Raw genomic sequence first — 19,097 nt, 5'->3', positions numbered from 1 at the left:
CTCCCTTAGAAGAAAGTCCCATGCTCGTTCCTGTTTGGCAAAAGGCCAACTTGCAGACCCATTCAAAAGTCTTACTGTGAGTTCACTGTGGGTAAAACTACCTTTAGCACAAGACATCCCCAGCATGGCGAGCTGGCACTGGCCAAACCGATATCTCCTCAGGGTGCTGTCTACGGCATTCATTTAATCCAGGGAGAAATTTACTATGGCATCATAAATTCGTAGATGATTTGACTCCCGGTGTCACGCATTAACGGAAAACACGGCTCAGACAGTTCGGCCTTGGCGCGAATTTCACAGCACTCCAACTTGGGCTTCATTCCCCCGCCCTCACCTCATCCCCAAGCCCTCAGAGTTCTAGGCTCTGAGCAGGGAAGGGGTCGAGGTGCTCAACTGGTTTGCAAAGCTAGGAAGAATTCCTTCATGTCCTTTCATTCTGTCCTCCATGGAGGAGGAATGAAGACGGCCGTGGTGTTAAATCCTGGTGTTCCCACTCCTCCAGGGTGAAGGATGGTAAGAGTTTGATGGTTCAGCCATTCACTTATTTACTGGTGCACCTGAGTCATTTTGCAGCCCACAGTTGCTGCTCTGCCTAACTCCCTCATGATGATAGTAAATTACTTGAGTGGACTGAATCCAAATCATTAATAATCTCCACTGGCGATTCATTTGGGCTTCATTACAAGGAAAGAATCCGACATCTATTCCTCGACCCAGCAGTTGTTTGCAAGGCACTCCAACCTAGAGTTCTTGTCCCTGTAGGGCCAGAGTGAAAGGGCTTAGGGAAAAAAAAAAACCAGAAAAACAGCTGCATAATCGGTATTCACGTTCTGCTTGGCAAAGAGAAACCGAAGTGCTCTACCTCAGGGGACAGACCGAATCGTCAGTGTGCTTCGAAGTACACGATGCTAAGGTGGGGCATGTAGACGCCAGACTAGCAAAGGTTCGGTGTTGGTTTTGGCATTTACAAATAAATGACATGAGTTTGTCAGTGGTGCTGTCCAGAGAAGATCTGAGAAGCCAAGGAACTTCTACAAACATATATTCTGCAGAATATGATTCCTATACCATCATTTTATATTGGCCCTTAAGCAGTATACATACCACTTGGGGGATGGTATCAAAATATTTCAGAGCCTGATAACTCTCATGTGAGTGCAGTCATGAGACATCACCTAGCTATCGGAACACAGTGTCGTAGTCCTTTGCTGTGGGGAGTGGGACGGGGAGGGTAAATAGTTGAGCTTCCATGTTGCTTGGAATAACCTCATTTTCTAGACATAAGGTTCCGGCTTCTGTTTCCTCTTGTGTAAGCTGTTCTAAAGACAGCCGTGTTCAGTTAGTTCGGATTCTATCGTTGGAAAGAATCCTGGATGCAGCGTCCGAAGTTCTGACCCATCAGTCACCAGCAAGGTCATCTTGCGCGGTTTATTTGTGGCTATAAGGGGAGAGGGATGCACGTACTTCTGGTCTTGCCAGCTTCTCATGACTGTGATGACGGACGTGTTAAGAGGCGTCTTCATTTAAGTCATGTGGTAGACAGTGGGCACTCGGTAGGTGTAGACATTGAGGATGCAGCAGTAGCAAAGGACTGTGTGCACAGTGGGAAACAACACAGCAGTTAAGCTAGCTGCTGTTTCCCGAACATGGGCCAGAATGTCAGGTCATTTGAGTTCCTCCTTGATACTTGCCATATCTACCTGTGACCTGTATTATCACTTACTTAATATTCTCATTGACTTTTTAAGGAAAAGCAAAGGCATTCATTTAAGAAGGAAATGTCATATCGCTTCCATAGAAGGGAAACTAATCTCACCTGACAGGAACTGGGAAAATACACACCATTAAAACAGAACAATATAATTAATTTCCAGTTAGCTAGTATGGCCCATAAAGGCTGTGAGCCTGAGGCTGCTCTTTTCTCTCCCAGGCAAGATGAGAAGGGGATGAAATTGTGTTAAAGACACTCCAGTGGGAAGCCACGCCTTCCCCGCCGTGAGATTTATTATTTCATGCCTGATCTGCACACCTCCAAACCTACCCCCTTCCCACCAGGCATTCCTGGGGAAACCTGAAACAGAGCAGTGAAGTCCTCGGACGCCCGCACGTTTTCCTTTTAGCTGCTTACACACGAAAACCGTCTTTCCGGCTTCCGCTTAATTATAATCCTCTCCCCCTCTACTGTTTTTCGACAGGTTAATGGCAAAGACTTATCCAGAGCAACTCATGACCAGGCTGTGGAAGCCTTCAAGACAGCTAAGGAGCCCATCGTGGTCCAGGTGTTGAGGCGAACGCCACGGACCAAAATGTTCACGCCTCCGTCAGAGTCACAGATGGTGGACACGGGAACCCAAACGGACATCACCTTTGAGCACATCATGGCTCTTACCAAGATGTCCTCGCCCACCCCACCTGTGCTGGATCCCTATCTCTTGCCCGAGGAGTAAGTCACATGGTGATGAATCTTAAATGTGTTAAGTGTGGTACAGAAGTACAGAGAAGTTGGTTTCTTCCCTTCCGTGTGGTGAAAACAATGAACACATCTTACAGTTTTCCCCCAAGTTGCCCACGTTTCACTTTATTGTTTATAGAGGCAATAAATTGAATCCTGCTCAAAACCGCTCCGACATATTAATTACTTTGTTAGAACCCTGGAGCGGAGTTAGTCAGATTATATTCGAAGAACAAAATGACTTACAAATGTCATAAAAGTTGTTTCCGAATAAAATTTAATCACCGCAAATGGCAGTGGGAAGGTTTGGTAGTTCTCACTAGAGGGAATGCTGATGGTTGTTTTAAAGAGACAGCAAAGCAAGTTGTGAGTGTCAAGAGAGCCCAGGAGGTTGTGCCTTCTGCTTTCTTGGGTCTCATTTCAAACCTGGATCCATGGAGTAAATTCACACGTGCCTCCTATAAGCACTGCAGTTACCGATTAAATACCAGCTGTGATCCAGTGCTTCACGTAAATTACTTTACACACGACTCTCCTCTTACCTTACTTACTGCCAGAGATATCAGGTAGTTCAGAGGCTCCGAGTTGGACAAAGCCTAATCTCTAGCTGTGTAACTTGGGTAGTTGATTTCCCTGGGCCTTATTTTCCTTCTATTAAAATGGGATGATAATCACATTATAGGATTGTTGAAGGATTGAATGAACTAATGCGTGGCAGGTTCTCAGCGTGGCATACGGTAAGCGCTGGATAAATGATAGTGGCGATCACTGGTAATTTAGTGATGGATGTAAAATATGGAGGGACAAAAATGAAGAGCAAGAAATTTTCTCAGGTGGACGAGTGGCTTAAAAGATGTCCATTTTAAGGTGGCTCTTTGGATGTGATTTTGCACATCTCTGGACAAGGTGTCCACCTCCCCTTCTTAGCCTCTCCGGTTGATGTTAGAGTCCCTCCTCCCATCTTGCTGCTGGTTCGGATCATTGCCTTGATGCCTTATTTCCAAGGGCATCTCCACCTCTCCTAGGGAGATCCTCTGAGCAATACCTGTTGGATTCCTATTAGTAACTCAGTAGCGGGAGTGAGCACACGTTTCCTGTTGTTCTACCAGATTCCAGACAGAGGCTGGCCTCTCATCCCGTGGTTCTGACGGTTAGCTGTCATCAGAACCCAGGGCTAATTCCCCAGGCGTGACAAGGTGAATTGGGCGGCGGGCAGCGTGTAAAGGTAGAGGAGGGGGTGCCCCCTCCGCCCCCGATCCCGTCTGACACTCAGAGTGCATAAGGCAGTATGCAGAGAACTGTCACCTCACCCATTTCTCATGACTGTCCCTTCTGTGCCACGAGGAACTGCGGACTCAGCAGTGGTACTCCATGAAAGTTGGCAGCTGGATGGAAAGGCAGGTCTGTCCCACCGCAGCGTCAATACTCCATAGCGTGCCAGTTGCTAGGAAACAACTGGATGATTCACTGACTACAGTCATTCAAATCAGTTGTTGGACGTTTTAGGCCCAAACTGCCTTTCACATTGATGAGGCCTTTAAGGCTACTCCTGACTCTCGATGTTGAACCGTCACAATGACAGGCCTTTTAGAAGCTAAACCCTTAATTTCCTCTTAAGTCTAGTTAACGTGACATGACTCTTCCCCCAAGGGGCAATTTGAGAAATGTCAGAAGAGTGCGGAGGTCAGTGCTCTCCTGCTTCTGGCTGCGAGGTCAGAGGACAGCAGGAGTGTGCATCAGGGCTGAATGGGGGGGTGGGGGTGGGGCGGGGGGGGTTACCTTGAGGCTTGAAAGCCCAGGCCTTCCAGCAGCGTCCTCAGTACTAACAGCCCCTTAAGTGCAGGCAGCATATTTGCCTGACGGGTACAGAAAATTGAAAGCCAGCCCTCGTTTGAATGACCGCTCATGTCTGGTCTGTTGTTTCAAAACTAAGCGCCTGGGTGAGAAGACCAGAGCCCACTGATTGCCCTGTTGACCTTTGAGAACGCGGAGGTTTGGGTCCCCAGCCAACCATCAGGCTGAAGCTCTCCATCCGCATCTGACACCTTTCAGAGCCACAGCCCTGACTGAGCATGTTGTAATTCCCGCTGGCTTTGGTCCTAGAGGTTCCATTAGCGGTGTTTCCAAAGAGGTGGTGGGCTCTGTGAATTGTGCTGTACGCTTGTTAACCTAGAGAAATGCAAGCTTCCGTTCTCCTAGGCGTGTGTACGCATGTGGGTCTGCATATATACACACACGCATTATATGTGTGCCTGTATGCACGTGTTCTGCATACGTATACGTGTATACTGGGTGATGTCAAATGTATTTCTCGTTGCGAGACAATCAAAGAAGTTTGAAAAGAAACGTCCTAGATGACAGCATAGCAGTTTCAGTTTCACAGCCCTTTGAACCTATCTCAGAGGCCGGCACATGTCTTTAAGTGTTGCCTGAAGTGAAGCTTTTTTCTCCCCAGAGATAAAATCTAAGAATGAAGCCATGAGCAGTCAATAAGAGTTTGTCTCCCACCTACAGACTGAGTTAGAAATTAGTCACATTGACTCACATGACTAGTGGGCCAGGGAATGATCACTGCAAACCACGAAGCCAGTCCCTCTCTCACCGTGCATCTTTTTTTTTCTTAAGTTTTTTTATTGCAGTATAGTTGATTTACAATGTTGTGTTAATTTCTGCTGTACAGCAAAGTGATTCATTATGCATATATATACATTCTTTTTTATATTCTTTTCCATTATGGTTTAATCACAGGATATTGAATATAGTTCCCTGTGCTATAGAGTGTGGGACCTTGTTGTTGATCCATTCTCTGTATACTAGCTTACGTGTGCTTACCCCAATCTCCCACTCCATCCCTCGCCCTCAACCTGCATCTAAACTCCTTCTTGTGGAGGAAATGGGCTTTAGAGAAGATGGTGGAAATATTGTGAGGGAGGTCCTGACTGTGCCGGGAAACGCAACCAGAGAGAAGTGAACTGAGTAAGAACCTCAGCCTCTGAGAACAGCCCCTGTGGCACTGATGGGCCTTGTGATGGGGTGACGGGAACAGATACTTAGAACTGCAAGCAGGGCCTTAACGATCTTTCATCTTTTTTCAGGCATCCCTCAGCCCATGAATACTACGATCCAAATGACTACATTGAAGGCATCCATCAGGAGATGGAGAGAGAGGAGCTGGAGCTGGAGGTAAGAAGCACGTCCCTGGCTCGTTTCAATAGTCGCTGTGAAGGCTAATACGTCTCTATCAGCGTGCATTGAGATTACGGATGCTCATGGAATGTCCACCTCTCGTGGATTTCTTTTAGAAGAGCCGCGTTCAGTGGGTTGAGGCCTTCTTGCTTTGCAAGAAGAAGGGCTATTTAATAACCTTTATAGGACAACACTGCTTTTTGAGGATCATTGTGACAAAGCAGAGGTCTTTAAAAAGCTATCAAATATCTCAGGAGCTAGATTTTTGGAGTAGGATGTCGACTTTGTAAATCTTTGGTATTTCGTTAACTTTATAGCAGTGGGTTCTTTAGTTCCATCTTACTTTCTCACACCTTTGAGAATCTGATGGAAGCTGTGGTCTCTCCCTGGAAAAATGCTCCCGTCTCTAAGAGTTTGCATGTGATATCTGGAGGGTCACTGAGTTCCCACAGTATCTGCCGCACGTGGCCCACTCTGCCTTACAGTTGTTTTGTTATATCTGATACACCAGAACCGCTGTTTGCTTTCTCTTTCCCTTTAACTTAACCCAACTCCTTTAAACTAAGGTAAATTTTTTTCTTTTTTGAATTTTATTTTTTTTTGATACAGCAGGTTCTTACTAGTTATCTATTTCATACATATTAGTGTATATATGTCAATCCCGATCTCCCAATTCATCCCCCCACCACCATTGTCCCCCCCGCCCCCCCGCTTTCCCCAACTTGGTGTCCATACGTTTGTTCTCTACATCTGTGTCTCTATTTCTGCCCTGCAAACCGGTTCATCTGTACCAGTTTTCTAGATTCCACATATATGCGTTAATATACGATATTTGTTTTTCTCTTTCTGACTTACTTCACTCTGTGTGACAGTCTCTGGGTCCATCCACGTCTCTACAAATGACCCAACTGCATTCCTTTTTAGGGCTAATATTCCATTGTATATATGTACCACATCTTCTTTATCCATTCGTCTGTCGATGAGCATTTAGGTTGCTTCCTCGACCTGGCTATTGTAAATAGTGCTGCAGTGAACACTGGGGTGCATGTGTCTTTTGAATTATGGGTTTTTCTGGGTATATGCCCAGTAGGCGGATTCCCTTTTCTCCACACCCTCTCCAGCATTCGTTTGTAGATTTTCTGATGATGCCCGTTCTAACCGCTGTGAGGTAATACCCCATTGTCGCTTTGATTTGCATTTCTCTGATAATTAGTAATGTTGAGCAGCTTTTCATGTGCCTCTTGGCCATCTGTATGTCTTCTTTGGAGAAATGTCTATTTAGGTCTTCTGCCCATTTTTGGATTGGGTTGTAAACGAAGGAGAATTTTAAAGGAAATGCTGTATCCCTAGCTCAGTCAGAAAATCAGCATCCCTTGACATGAATAGAAGGTGTCCAATCAATACAGCGGACACGAGGCAGTGTTATTAAATCCTGGTGCTTGTCACTGGTACCTGCCCAGCGCTGGCTGCCTGGGGCCCGTTCTCTCCACTGCCTCCTGCTGCCTTTCTCTCTGTCTAAGGAGATGGGCTAGTATCACAGAAGTGGTAAGACTAGCCCAAACTGAGGCTTTCTTCCTAAAGGAAGTAACTTTCTCCACGTGAACTATCTGAGAGCATCTTGCTTTTAGCGGGAGGAGGCCACTCTGAAACGCCTCCCTAGAGGCTTGTTATTCAAAGTGTGGCGCAAAGACTGGGACAGCAGCATGGGGGGGGGGGTTGTGAGAAACACAGAATCTGGGCCCTCAGACGTACAGAATCAGAATCTGCATTTTACCAAGATCCCCAGGTGTTGCGGTGCACAAGTCCCAGGGCCCTTGACCCGGAGGCCCCAGGCCCAGGCAGAGAAACCCAGGCTTGCATTTGCCCTCGTCCTGAGTCACACGATCGAGGCTCTGTGCGTTTCCTTCATTATGGCGGGAAGCTGTACCTCCGAGCCTCGAATACCACCCACGCCATTGGGGCAGAGTGAAGTCCCGTGGACTAGAGATGACTAAGCCCCTCACGGACATTCAAGACTCTGCTCAGACTTCTTCCTGTTGTTAAGTAGAAAGCACAAAGAGAGCCTACGCGCACGCTTACATTCATTTCTGCTCGCCTGCGTTGACTGAGCATCTGTTACGCTGAATATCCTTTTTGGTGCTAGAAAGGCAAAATCAGCAAGTCATCACCCTGCCTGCCCTTCAGGAGGCCATAGTCCCTTTGGGTCATCAGCCATTAGCTTAGATGTGAGCTTTTCATCTAGAAAACCAAACTGTGGCCATTCTCCGTCTACAGCTCCTTTGAGCAGTCATCACGGAGTACCATGAGTCCATACCAGGCAGGAAGGCTGCTGTTACATTTGGACTTTCGTTTAGAGCCGCTTGGACGTCACCAGGTTATTTCTGTTAACTAAGTGAACCTGGTGGTTTTGGGTGAGCGGCGCGTCCCAAGTTCTGAGGTCAAGATTCAGGGAGGTTCTCTCCGTGGCCCCTCACCAGGAGGGAATCTCCAGGAGAGGACAGTGTGTATACTTCCAGGAAGGCTCTGTTGCAGAGGCGTGTCTCTGGAACGTCACCCGGTCAGTTCGAGAGGGTTAATGAACAGCAGCACGGCCAGGAGCTGGCATTCCTAAAGCAGACCCAGTTTTCTGGGGGAACGACGTGTACCATCATCGCCGCTTCCTCGCAAGATTTCTTAGAGCCGTCAACAGTGTGTCCCTGCTAGGTCCCATCAGCCTGTTGGGTCCCCCCACCCAGGCTTGCTGTGAGTAAGGGGGCCACCCTCAGCCCACCACCGCTTCTCGTGTTAAGTTGAAGTAGATCAACATCTGCCCCTTTCGAAAAGGAACCCGTTCCGTGGATATTATATAGGAGGAAAATATATGAGTGTTTGGGGATATTATGGAAGCAAATGCACAGAGAAAAACAGATGTTCTCTCTTTTAAAGCACACAAAATGATCATATTTAGGTAAGTGTCAAATCCCTGTTATTGTGAAACTGCTTAGCGTTAAAAGGATTACACCCCAGTATACCCAAGGGTTGAGCCACCAAATAATTACCCGTAAATCTTCAGGTACGGAACACCTGCTCTGGATCTTCCTGTAGGTAATTAAGACGGAAAAATAGACGTCTGAAGAAGGCTTTTCTTTTTGCTTCGTCTGTTGTTTTAATTTCCCAGTTGATTCCTCAGTAGCATCCTAGCCGGGCTGTGAAGCTGCCGTGACCTATGTTGTGTCTTGATGATGTCATTTTGAAACCAGAAAGGAAAAGAAAGCTACGCTCTCACCAGGGAGACTAAAATGATCTCCAAACCTGGTTGCATAGTGTAACGTCATAAGATCTCAAGGGAAGCGAGACCGTCCTGGAGGTAATGCAGGCTGTCCCCGCCAACCTATGCCCTTTTCTTTAGCCTTTAAGGCAGAGCACCAGGGCTCCTCCGGGGAACCTTCCCTGGTCGGCCCTACCCTCACTGAGTCAGCTTCCTCACCACCCTCCCGATTTCATCAGCACTTGACCGTTCTTTCTCCTGCCACCTGCAGTCAAAACCTGCCCCCTGCTCTTATGTTATCCCCCCAGATCCTGGCCCAGCTCAGTGTGGCTCATCTCCAGCAAAGCTTCCGTACGGCTCTGGCTAAAGCACCCCTCCCCCAGTAGGGCCATTTCCTACTTAGACTCCTTGTGCTCAGACAGCTCCTGGCAGGGGGTAGGCACCCAAGAAACATCTGTTGGATACAGGAATAAATGCCTTGTGACCCAATCTCACACGTCAGGACCTTGAAGCCAAGTGCGGTCTTCCTAGAGACGTCTCTTCGTCCCCGACAGTGCCACGCATAGATAACGTGTGGAGATGATTTCAAGAAATATGAACAAGCAGTTCTGGATCGATAAGGTCTTAGAGCTATGCTTCAGTAACCAGTCTTCCTAGAGGTGCAAAAGCCATCGAAATTAGTCTCTGGGATGCTCTCTGATTAAAGTGGCTGTCGTTGAAACAGAAAGCTGGAATCAACCAAGGTGGAATGGCCCCCGTACTTTACTCAATTGAGCTATCGTTTCCATTTCATCTAAAATGTCAGGCTTAGCTGTTCATTTTTATCCAGCCGTCCATCTAGACCGGTAAGCAACAGGACACCAGTGGTGGGGGAGGCGTAATCCAGATAATGGTAATCCATTATTCATACGAGTTTGATTAATGGTCTTCTTTGCCATCTTATCTCCATCATCACAGACAGATATGTATTGATGCCCTCTGTGCTTTCCATGAGGTACTCAATTGTGGAAGGTTCTACGTCTAGCTTGGAGTGAGAATGAAATGTTGAGAATTTACTAACCACTCAATAAGCTGGAGGAACGGCAGTTTCCACCGAGCCCCAAGATATTGTCTCTGGGGATAAGATGGTAGAAGAGCCGAGAAGTTTCAGAGAAGTGAAGTGACTTTCCTAGGGCAGCCTGGCTTGCTAATGGCAGAGTCAAGTTTATTTTTCGTTTGGATCTTTAGTCTGCCTTGGAATCTCAAGCTAATTCAGTTTTATTGAGCACCTACCATGTGCGGTATATAAGGCTAGACGCTGCTTTTAGTGCACAGTTCAACTACTACTGCGTTACTGTAATTAATCTTCTTTATGAGCAGCCAAGGTAAAACCTAAATCTATACAGATCCCAAGACGGTATCGGCTCTTAACAGTGTTGTATTTCCAGAGCTTCTGAAAACCTCTATGGTTCACTCTTTGCTTAACTATTAGCAACCAGGCTCTTCTCTATGATGTGCAACCATCCCCTGGAAATGCAGTGACCACAACTAAGTCATAGTGGGGTTTTGGGGGGGGGGGGGTTTGGTTTGTTCTGTTTTTTTCCTGTCAAGAGATTAACCATGTTTAATTCTGGGTGATAAGAATATAAATGATCATTCCCTTCTTTGCACTTTTCTGAATTTAATTTTTTCTACTTTAAAATCTTTTTTTAATTTAAAAAAATTTTTATTTTATATTAGAGTACAGTTGATTAACAATGTTGTATTAGTTTCAGGTAGACACAGCAAAGGGATTCAGTTATACAGATACATGTGTCTATTCTTTTTCAAATTCTTTTCCCATTTAGGTAATTACAGAATACTGAACCAAGTTCTTTGTGCTATACAGTAGCTCCTTGTTGGTTATCTGTTTTAAATATAGCAGTGGGTACGTGTCAATCCCAGACTCCCACTCTATCCCTCCCCCACACCTCTTCCCCCGGTAACCGTAGTTCATTCTCTAAATCTGTGAGGCGGTTTCTGTTTTGTAAAGAAGTTCATTTGTATCATTCTTTTTAGATTCCGCATATCAGCAATATCATATGATATTTGTCTTTCTCCGTCTGACTTACATCACTTAGTATGATCATCTCCAGGTCCATCCATGTTGCTGCAAATGGCATTATTTCATTCTTTTTAATGGCTGAGTAATATTCCATTGTGTATATGTACTGCACCTTCTTTATCCATTCATCTGTCGAGGGACATTTAGGTTGCTTCCATGTCTTAGCTATTGTAAACAGCCCTGCAGTGAACATTGGGGTGCATGTATCTTTTCGAACCATGCTATTCTCCGGATGAATGCCCAGGAATGGGATTGCTGGATCATACGGTAGCTCTCTTTTTAGTTTTTTAATGAACCTCCATACTGTTCTCCATAGTGGCTGCATCAATTTACATTCCCACCAACAGTGTAGGAGGGTTCCCTTTTCTCCACACCCTCTCCAGCATTCATTGCTCTTAGGCTTTTTGATGATGGCCATTCGGACTGGTGTGAGGTAATATCTCATTGTAGTTTTGATTGCATTTCTCTAATTAGTGATGTTGAGCATCTTTTCATGTGCCTCTTGGCCATCTGTATGTCTCCTTTGGAGAAACGTCTATTTAGGTCTTCTGCCCATTTTTTGATTCGGTTGCTTGTTTTTTTGATATTGAGTCACATGAGCTGTTTGTAAATTTTGGAGATTAACGCCTTGTCAGTCGCATCGTTTGCAAATATTTTTTCCCATTCTGTGGGTTGTCTTTTCGTTTTGTTTATGGTTTCCTTTGATGTGCAAAAGCTTCTGAGTTTAATTAGGTCCCATTTGTTTATTTTTGTTTTTATTTCCATTACTCTAGGAGACAGATCAAAAAGGATCTTGCTGCAATTTATGGCAAAGAGTGTTCTGCCTATGTTTTCCTCTAAGAGTTTATAGTATCTGGTCTTACATTTAGGTCTTTAATCCATTTTGAGTGTGGTGTTGGAGAGTGTTCTAATTCTTCTACATGTAGTGGTCCAGTTTTACCAGCACCATTTATTGAAGAGATTGTCTTTTCTCCAGTGTATAGTCTTGCCTCCTTTGTCATATATATATTGACCATAGGTGTGTGGGTTTATCGCTGGGCTTTCTATCCTCTTCCATTGAGCTAGGTTTCTGTTGTTGTGCCAGTACCACCCTGTTTTGATGACTGTAACTTTGAAGTATAGTCTGAAGTCAGGGAGCCTGATTCCTCCAGCTCCAGTTTTCTTTCTCAAGATTGCTTTGGCTATTCAGGGTTTTTTGTGCCTCCATACAAATTTTAGGATTTTTTGTTCTTGTTCTGTGAAAAGTGCCTTTGGTAGTTTGACAGGGATTGCATTGAATCTGTAGATTGCCTTGGGTGGTATAGTCATTTTCACAATATTGATTCTTCCAATCCAAGAACATGCTATATCTTTCCATCTGTGTGTCATCTTCGATTTCTTTCATCGGTGACATAGTTTTCAGTGTACAGGTCTTTTGCTTCCTTAGGTAGGTTTCTTCCTAGGTAGTTTATTCTTCTTGATGCGATGGTAAATGGGATTGTTTCTTTAATTAGTCTTTCTGATCTTTCATTGTTAGTGTATAGAAACGCAACAGATTGCTGTGTATTAATTTTGTATCCTGCAATTTTACCAAACTCATTAATGAGCTCTAGTGGTTTTCTGGTGGCAACTTTAGGATTTCGTATGTATAGTATCATGTCATCTGCGAACAGTGTCAGTTTTACTTCTTCTTTTCCAATTTGGATTCCTTTTATTTCCTTTTCTTCTCTGACTGCCATGGCTAGGACTTCCAAAACTATGCTGAACAAAAGTGGTGAGAGTGGACATCCTTGTCTTGTTCGTGATCTTAGAGGAAATGCTTTCAGTTTTCCACCACTGAGAATGATGTTTGCTGTGGGTTTGTCATATACGGCCTTTATTATGTTGAGGTATGTTTCCTCTGTGTACACTTTCTGGAGAGTTTTTATCATAAGTGGGTGTTGAACTTTGTCAAAAGCTTTTTCTGCATTGCTTGAGATGATCGTGTGGTTTATATTCTTCAGTTTGTTGATGTGGTGTATCACACCGATTGATTTGCGTATATTGAAGAATCCTTGCATCCCTGGGATAAATCCCACTTGCTCATGGTGTACGATCCTTTTAATGTTTTGGTGGATGGGGATTGCTAATATTTTGTTGAGGATTTTTGCACCTGGGTTCATCTGTGATATTGGCCTGTAATTTTCTTTTTTTGTGTGTGCTATGAGTGATGGTGGCCTCATAGAGTGGGTTTGGGAGTGTTCCTTCCTCTGCACGTTTTTGGAACAGTTTCAGAAGGGTAGCTGTTAAGTCTTCTCTAAATGTTTGAGAGACTTTGCCTCTGAAGCCATCTGGTCCTGGACTTCTGTTTGTTGGAAGATTTTTAATCACAGTTTCAATTTCACTACTTGTGTGATTAGTCTGTTCATGTTTTCTATTTCTTCCTAGTTCAGTCTTAGAAAGTTGTACCTTTCTAAGAATTTGTCCATTTTTTTCCAAGTTGTCCATTTTATTGGCATATGGTTGCTTGTAGCAGTCTCTGATGATCCTTTGTATTTGTGTGGTGGTGTCAGTTGTAACTTCTTTTTCATTTGTAATTTTATTGATCTGAGCCCTCTGTTTTTTTTCTTGATGAGTCTGGCTAGAAGTTTATCAATTTTGTTTGTCTTTTTAAAGAACCGGCTTTTAGTTTCATTGATCTTTGCTATTGTTTTCTTCATCTCTATTTCATTTATTTCTGCTCTGATCTGTATGATATCTTTCCTTCTACGAACTTTGGGTCCTGTTTGTTCTTCTTTCTCTAGTTGCTTTAGGTGTAAGCTTAGGTTGTTTATTTGAGATTCTTCTTGTTTGCTGAGGTGAGATTGTATTGCTATAAAGTATACTCTCAGAATTGCTTTTTCTGCGTTCCATAGGTTTTGGATCATTGTGCTTTTCATTTTCATTTGTCTCCAGATATTTTTTGATTTCCTCTTTGATCTCTTCAGGGATCCAGTGGTTGTGGAGTAGCATATTGTTGTTTGGCCTCCACGTGTTTAGTGTTTCACAGTTTTTTTTCTTGTAGTTGATTTCTAGTCTCATAGTGTTGTCATCGGAAAAGGTGCTTGATGTGATTTCAGTTTTCTTAAATTTACTGAGGCTTGCTTTGTTGGCCTAGCATATGATCAGTCCTGGAGAATGTTCCATGGGCACTTGTGAAGAATGTGTATTCTGTTGTTGTTGGATGGAGTGTCCTATAAATATCAATTAAGTCCATCTTGTTTAATGTATCATTTAAAGCTTGTGTTTCCTTATTTATTTTCCTTTTGGATGATCTGTCCATTGGTGAAAGTGGGGTGTTAAAGTCCCCTACTATGATTGTGTTACTGTTGATTTCCCCTTTTATGGTTTTAGCATTTGCCTTATGTATTGAGGTGCTCCTATGTTGGGTGCAAGAATATTTACAATTGTTGTTATCTTCTTTTTGGATTGATCCCTTGATCATTGTGTCATATCCTTCTTTGTCTCTTGTAATGGTCTTTATTTTAAAGTCTATTTTGTCTGATATGAGTATTGCTACTCCAGCTTTCTTGCATGGAATACCTTTTAGCATCCCCTCACTTTCAGTCTGTACCTGTCCCTCGATCTGAAGTGGGTGTCTTGTAGATAGCAATATATCCAGGTCTTGTTTTTATATCCATTCAGTGAGCCTGTGTCTTTTGGTTGGAGCACTTAATCCATTTACGTTTAAAGTAATTATCGATATGTATGTTCCTACTGCCATTTCATTAACTGTTTTGGATTTGTTTTTGTGAGTCTTTTTTCTTCCCTTCCTCTTTTGTTCTCTTGTGATTGGATGACTAACGTTAGTGTTGTGTTTGGATTCCTTTGTGTTTTGTGTGTGTCTATTGTAGATTTTCAGTTTGCAGTTTCCATGAGGTTTTGATACAGCAGTGTATATATACACAAGATTGCTTTACGTTGCTGGTCTTTTAATTTCAAATGCATTTCCAATCTCCTGCATTTGTGCTCTCCTCTTCTCACCATTGCTGGTTTTGATATCATATTTGTGTGTGGATGATTTCCTACACTTACTGTATGTTTGCCTTTACTGAAGAGCTTTTCTATTCATAATTTTCTTGTTTCTAGTTGTAGCCTTTCCTTTTCTACCGAGAGAAGTTGCTTTAGCATTTGTTGTAAAGTTGGTCTGGTGGTGCTGAATTCTCTTAGCTTTTGCTCGTCTGTAAAGCTTTTGATTTCTCCATCAAATCTGAATGAGGGTCTTGATGGGTAGAATATTCTTGGTTGTCAGGTCTTCCCTTTCATCACTTTAAATATATCGTGCCACTCCCTTCTGGCCTGCAGAATTTCTGCTGAGAAATCAGCTGATATGGGAATTCCCTTGTGTGTTATTTGTTGCTTTTCCCTTGTTGCTTTTAATATCTTTTTCTATGTCTTTAATTTTTGTCAGTTTGATTGCTGTGTGTCTCGGTGCTTTCCTCCTTGGGTTTATCCTGCCTGGGACTCTCTGCACTTCCTGGACTTGGGTGACTATTTCCTTTCCCATGTTAGGGAAGTTTTCAGCTATTAATCCTTCCAGTATTTCCTCAGGTCCTTTCTCTCTCCTCCTTCCAGGACCCCTGTAATGTGAATGTTGGTGTGTTCATTGTTGTCCCAGAAGTCTCTGAGACTGTCTTCATTTCTTTTCATTCTTTTTCCTTCTGTTCCGTGGCACTGATTTCCATCATTCTGTCTTGCAGTTCACTTATCCATTCTTCTGTATCAGTTATTACGCTGTTTGTTCCTTCTAGTGTATTTTTCATTTCAGTTACTGTATTGTTCATCTCAGTTTGTTTGTTCTTTAGTTCTTCAAGGTCTTTGTTAAACATTTCTTGCATCTTCTTGATCTGTGCCTCCATTCTTTTTCTGAGATCTTGGATCCTCTGTACTATCATTACTCTAAATTCTTCTTCGGGTAGATTGCCTATCTCCACTTCACTTAGTTGTTCTTCTGGGGTTTTATCTTGTTCCTTCATATGGGACATATTCCTGTGCCGTGTCATTTTGTCTAACTTTCTGTGATTGCGGTGTCCGTTCCAGGCTGCAGGGTTGTAGTTTTTCTTGCTTCTGCTGTCTGCCCCCCTGGGAGAGGAGGCTGTCTGAGAGGCTTGTGCAGGCTTCCCAGTGGGAGGCAGTGGTTCCTGCCCACTGGTGCGTGGAACTGGGTCTTGTCCTTCTGGCGGGTAGCTATGGCCATGCCAAGGGGCATGCCTAGAGGGCTGTAGGCTCAGGAAGACTTTATGCAGGCTGTCTGCTGATGGGTGGGGCTGTGTTCCTGCCCTGCTGGTTGTTTAGCCTGAGGCATCCCAGCACTGGAGGCTGCAGGCTGTTGGGTAGGGCCAGGACTTGGTAAGAAAATGGCAGCCTCCAGGAGGGCTCACGCCAATGAGTACTCCTCACAACTGCCGCCGCCAGTGTCTTTGTACCCTCAGTGAGCCACAACCAATGCCCGTCTCTGCAGGAGACCCTCCAATACTAGCAGGTAGGTCTTGCCCAGAGTCTCATGAAGTCACTGCTTTTTTCCCTGGCTCCTAGTACGCACAGGACCCTGTGTGTGCCCTCCAAGAGTGGACTTACCATTTCCTACTGTCCTGTGGAATTCCTGCAATCAAACCCTGCCAGACTCTCTGAGGGCTCCTTCCTCTTGTAACCAGACCCCCAGGCTGAGGAGCCTGACGTAGGACTCAGAATTTTCACTCCTGTGGGAGAACTTCTGTGGTGTAATTATTTTCCCGCTTGTGAGTCGCCCCCACCCCCGGTGGGTATGGGATTTGATTTTATAGCAGTTGCACCCCCTCCTACCATCTTGTTGTGGCTTCTTTGTCTTTGGATGTAGTATATCTTTTTTTGGTAGCTTCCAGGGGTTTTTTGGTCCATGGTTGTTGAGCAGTTAGTTGTGATTTGGTTGTTTTTTGTAGGAAGCCGTGAGCTGACATCCTTCTACTCCACTGTCTTGTCTCTGTCCTCGTGTGGGTTGTAAGTGACACTTTTCCAACTTCTGTTTAGAGTTCCCAAGAAGATCCAGGTAACAAAAGGAAATACTATAGCCCATGCTATCTTAACATCATTGTCAAGTACATACCTAGAGTAAACCCCAGAGTAATACCTAGGAGCGCGGGCTTCAGTAGTTGTGGCTCGCGGGCTCTAGAGCGCAGGCTCAGTAGTTGTGGCGCACGGGCTTAGTTGCTTCGCGGCATGTGGGATCTTCCCGGACCAGGGCTCGAACCTGTGTCCCCTGCATTGGCAGGCGCATTCTTAACCACTGCGCCACCAGGCAAGTTCCCGTGCTTTATTATTACCGAAAATGTGCTTTACCGGCATCTGTTTATCCAGTACCACACATCCTTTTTAGGACCAGACCACTTCCAAGATAGAAAGTGGCTCCTAAAGGACTGCCCTTAAAGTAGAATTGCGCTCCCCTTCTTGAGTCTGGTTTAAAGGATCGAGTGCTAAAGTTGTGCTTGGCAGCCAGCTGGAATTGGGGTGAGGCGTGGGGCTTGGACATCCTCAGGCGAGTGTTTCAGATTGGAGTTGGCTCCTCCCATGCACTGCCCTGACACACAGCATATGCCTCAGGCCGCAGCCAGGCCTGGGCTTCTCCTCCGCAGCAAGGACGAAAATTGGCCATTGCAGTTTTTAAGTCAAGTCTATCCAAAGTGAGAATGTGAGTGTCCCCATGACAGCCTGCCCTGGGAAATTTTGCAGTGGGATTTAAAGGCTCAGTGCACTGCTGGGCCGTATATCATTCTGCTAGAGCGAGGAAGCGTTGTTTTCAGAATATCAGTGACTGCAAACAGACCTGGTAATCAGAACGTCTTCTCTACCCGGCAGAAATGTCATCTTCACCAACACGTGTTGTATGTAACGTAAGTCCAAACAGCATTTATGGGGAATCTATGACTAATTTTCGAACCACATATGGGGTTAACGGCAGCACATAAAAAGGGTTTAAGTAAGGAAGAGCGTAAGATACTGTTCTTGATTAATTATCAGTGATTCAGGTGAAAATACTTTAAAGCAACAAATGTTTTAGGATCTCTTCCACGCCAACCTGCTGTTTTGTTCTAAGAAAGTTGTCTCTTGTTATAATAGTAGTTCTTCCAATTTCTGTCCATCAAAATATTGACAAAAAATAGAGTAGGAGTGCTTTTCAAGTTAGGTTTTGATCAAAATCCTATTGATTGTAGATAGCAGACTGCACAGAGTTTGGGGACTAGGCCAAATGCATGAAATCTTTTTTTACGTGTCGGACCTTCATCTGTCACATTCCCTATGAGTCTTCCTTTTTCCTACTTGAATACTCCTAGTACGTCATGCTGTTTTTTCCCCAAGACATCAGTTCCAGACTTTTCACTTTCCCGAGTTCTTAAATGGAGCCCTCAATCCTACACGTGTATTACAGAGTCATGCTTCTCAGACTCTCGGCGGTGAAAGACCGGGGGGACCAGGTTAGCCGGTTGCTTTAATTTTTAACATGTCACTGACCAATACGTGATTCTACCACGAGTGACTCCATAGCTCACCCCTTGCCACTTCAGCTCAGTAGTACCTGACGCAGTCTTACACCGTGGTCAGTGAGACAAGTCTGCTAATCCTATCCTTGGCTATCATGACAGCGTCCAAGTGCTATAAAATTTCTAAACACTGCCCTCATTTTCCGCACCTACCTCGCCGTGACCTTGAAGCAAACTTTGAGTCATAGTAGAGTGAAGCCCAGTGGAGCTCTGGTATCTTTTGACCTTTCTTAAGAGCTGTTCACCTTGGTGGCCAATCATTCAGTGAAAACTATAACCTGTAGTATCACTTTTATTCTGGGAAAAGTCATATCACAATGTTTATTATCTTTCTAAGTTTTCTTCTTTCAGCCTCTCCAGTTACCCTTCTCTCTGCTTTGGTTGCACGTGACCTTGTTCCAGAACCGGCTGGCTTCCCCCTTGAAGCCAGGGCTCTGTGGCAGCAGTGGGGCTGCAGCGGTGCACGTAGAGCCAAACGAGTAATCGGGACATTCCACGGATTTACGCTGCCTCTTAGGAAGCGCCGAAACGGAGAAGGTCTTCCCTTTAGCCTGCACCCAGATGAGGTGCAACCTGAGACAGAGACTTGGGCATGCGTTTGAAACATGAGGATGCTGT

At 44.5% G+C, this 19,097-nt stretch overlaps 1 protein-coding gene across 2 annotated transcripts in view; it reads left to right on the top strand.

The window, feature by feature from the left end:
- Positions 1-19,097, top strand: part of PDZRN3 (PDZ domain containing ring finger 3) — a gene marked incomplete at its 5' end in the record, with an annotated part of 246,703 nt that overhangs the window by 217,468 nt on the left and 10,138 nt on the right. For both annotated transcript variants that reach the window (XM_082663476.1, XM_082663477.1), the window contains 2 exons: positions 2,196-2,443; positions 5,548-5,635. In XM_082663476.1, the coding sequence (XP_082519602.1) occupies positions 2,196-2,443; positions 5,548-5,635 (336 nt within the window). The remainder of the gene's footprint in view (positions 1-2,195; positions 2,444-5,547; positions 5,636-19,097) is intronic.

Source organism: Grampus griseus, assembly GCF_964374135.1.
Source record: "Grampus griseus genome assembly, chromosome: 10".
NCBI lineage: Eukaryota > Metazoa > Chordata > Mammalia > Artiodactyla > Delphinidae > Grampus > Grampus griseus.
The sequence above is the reverse complement of the archived record's forward strand: the minus strand, read 5'-3'. Positions and strand labels throughout refer to the sequence as shown.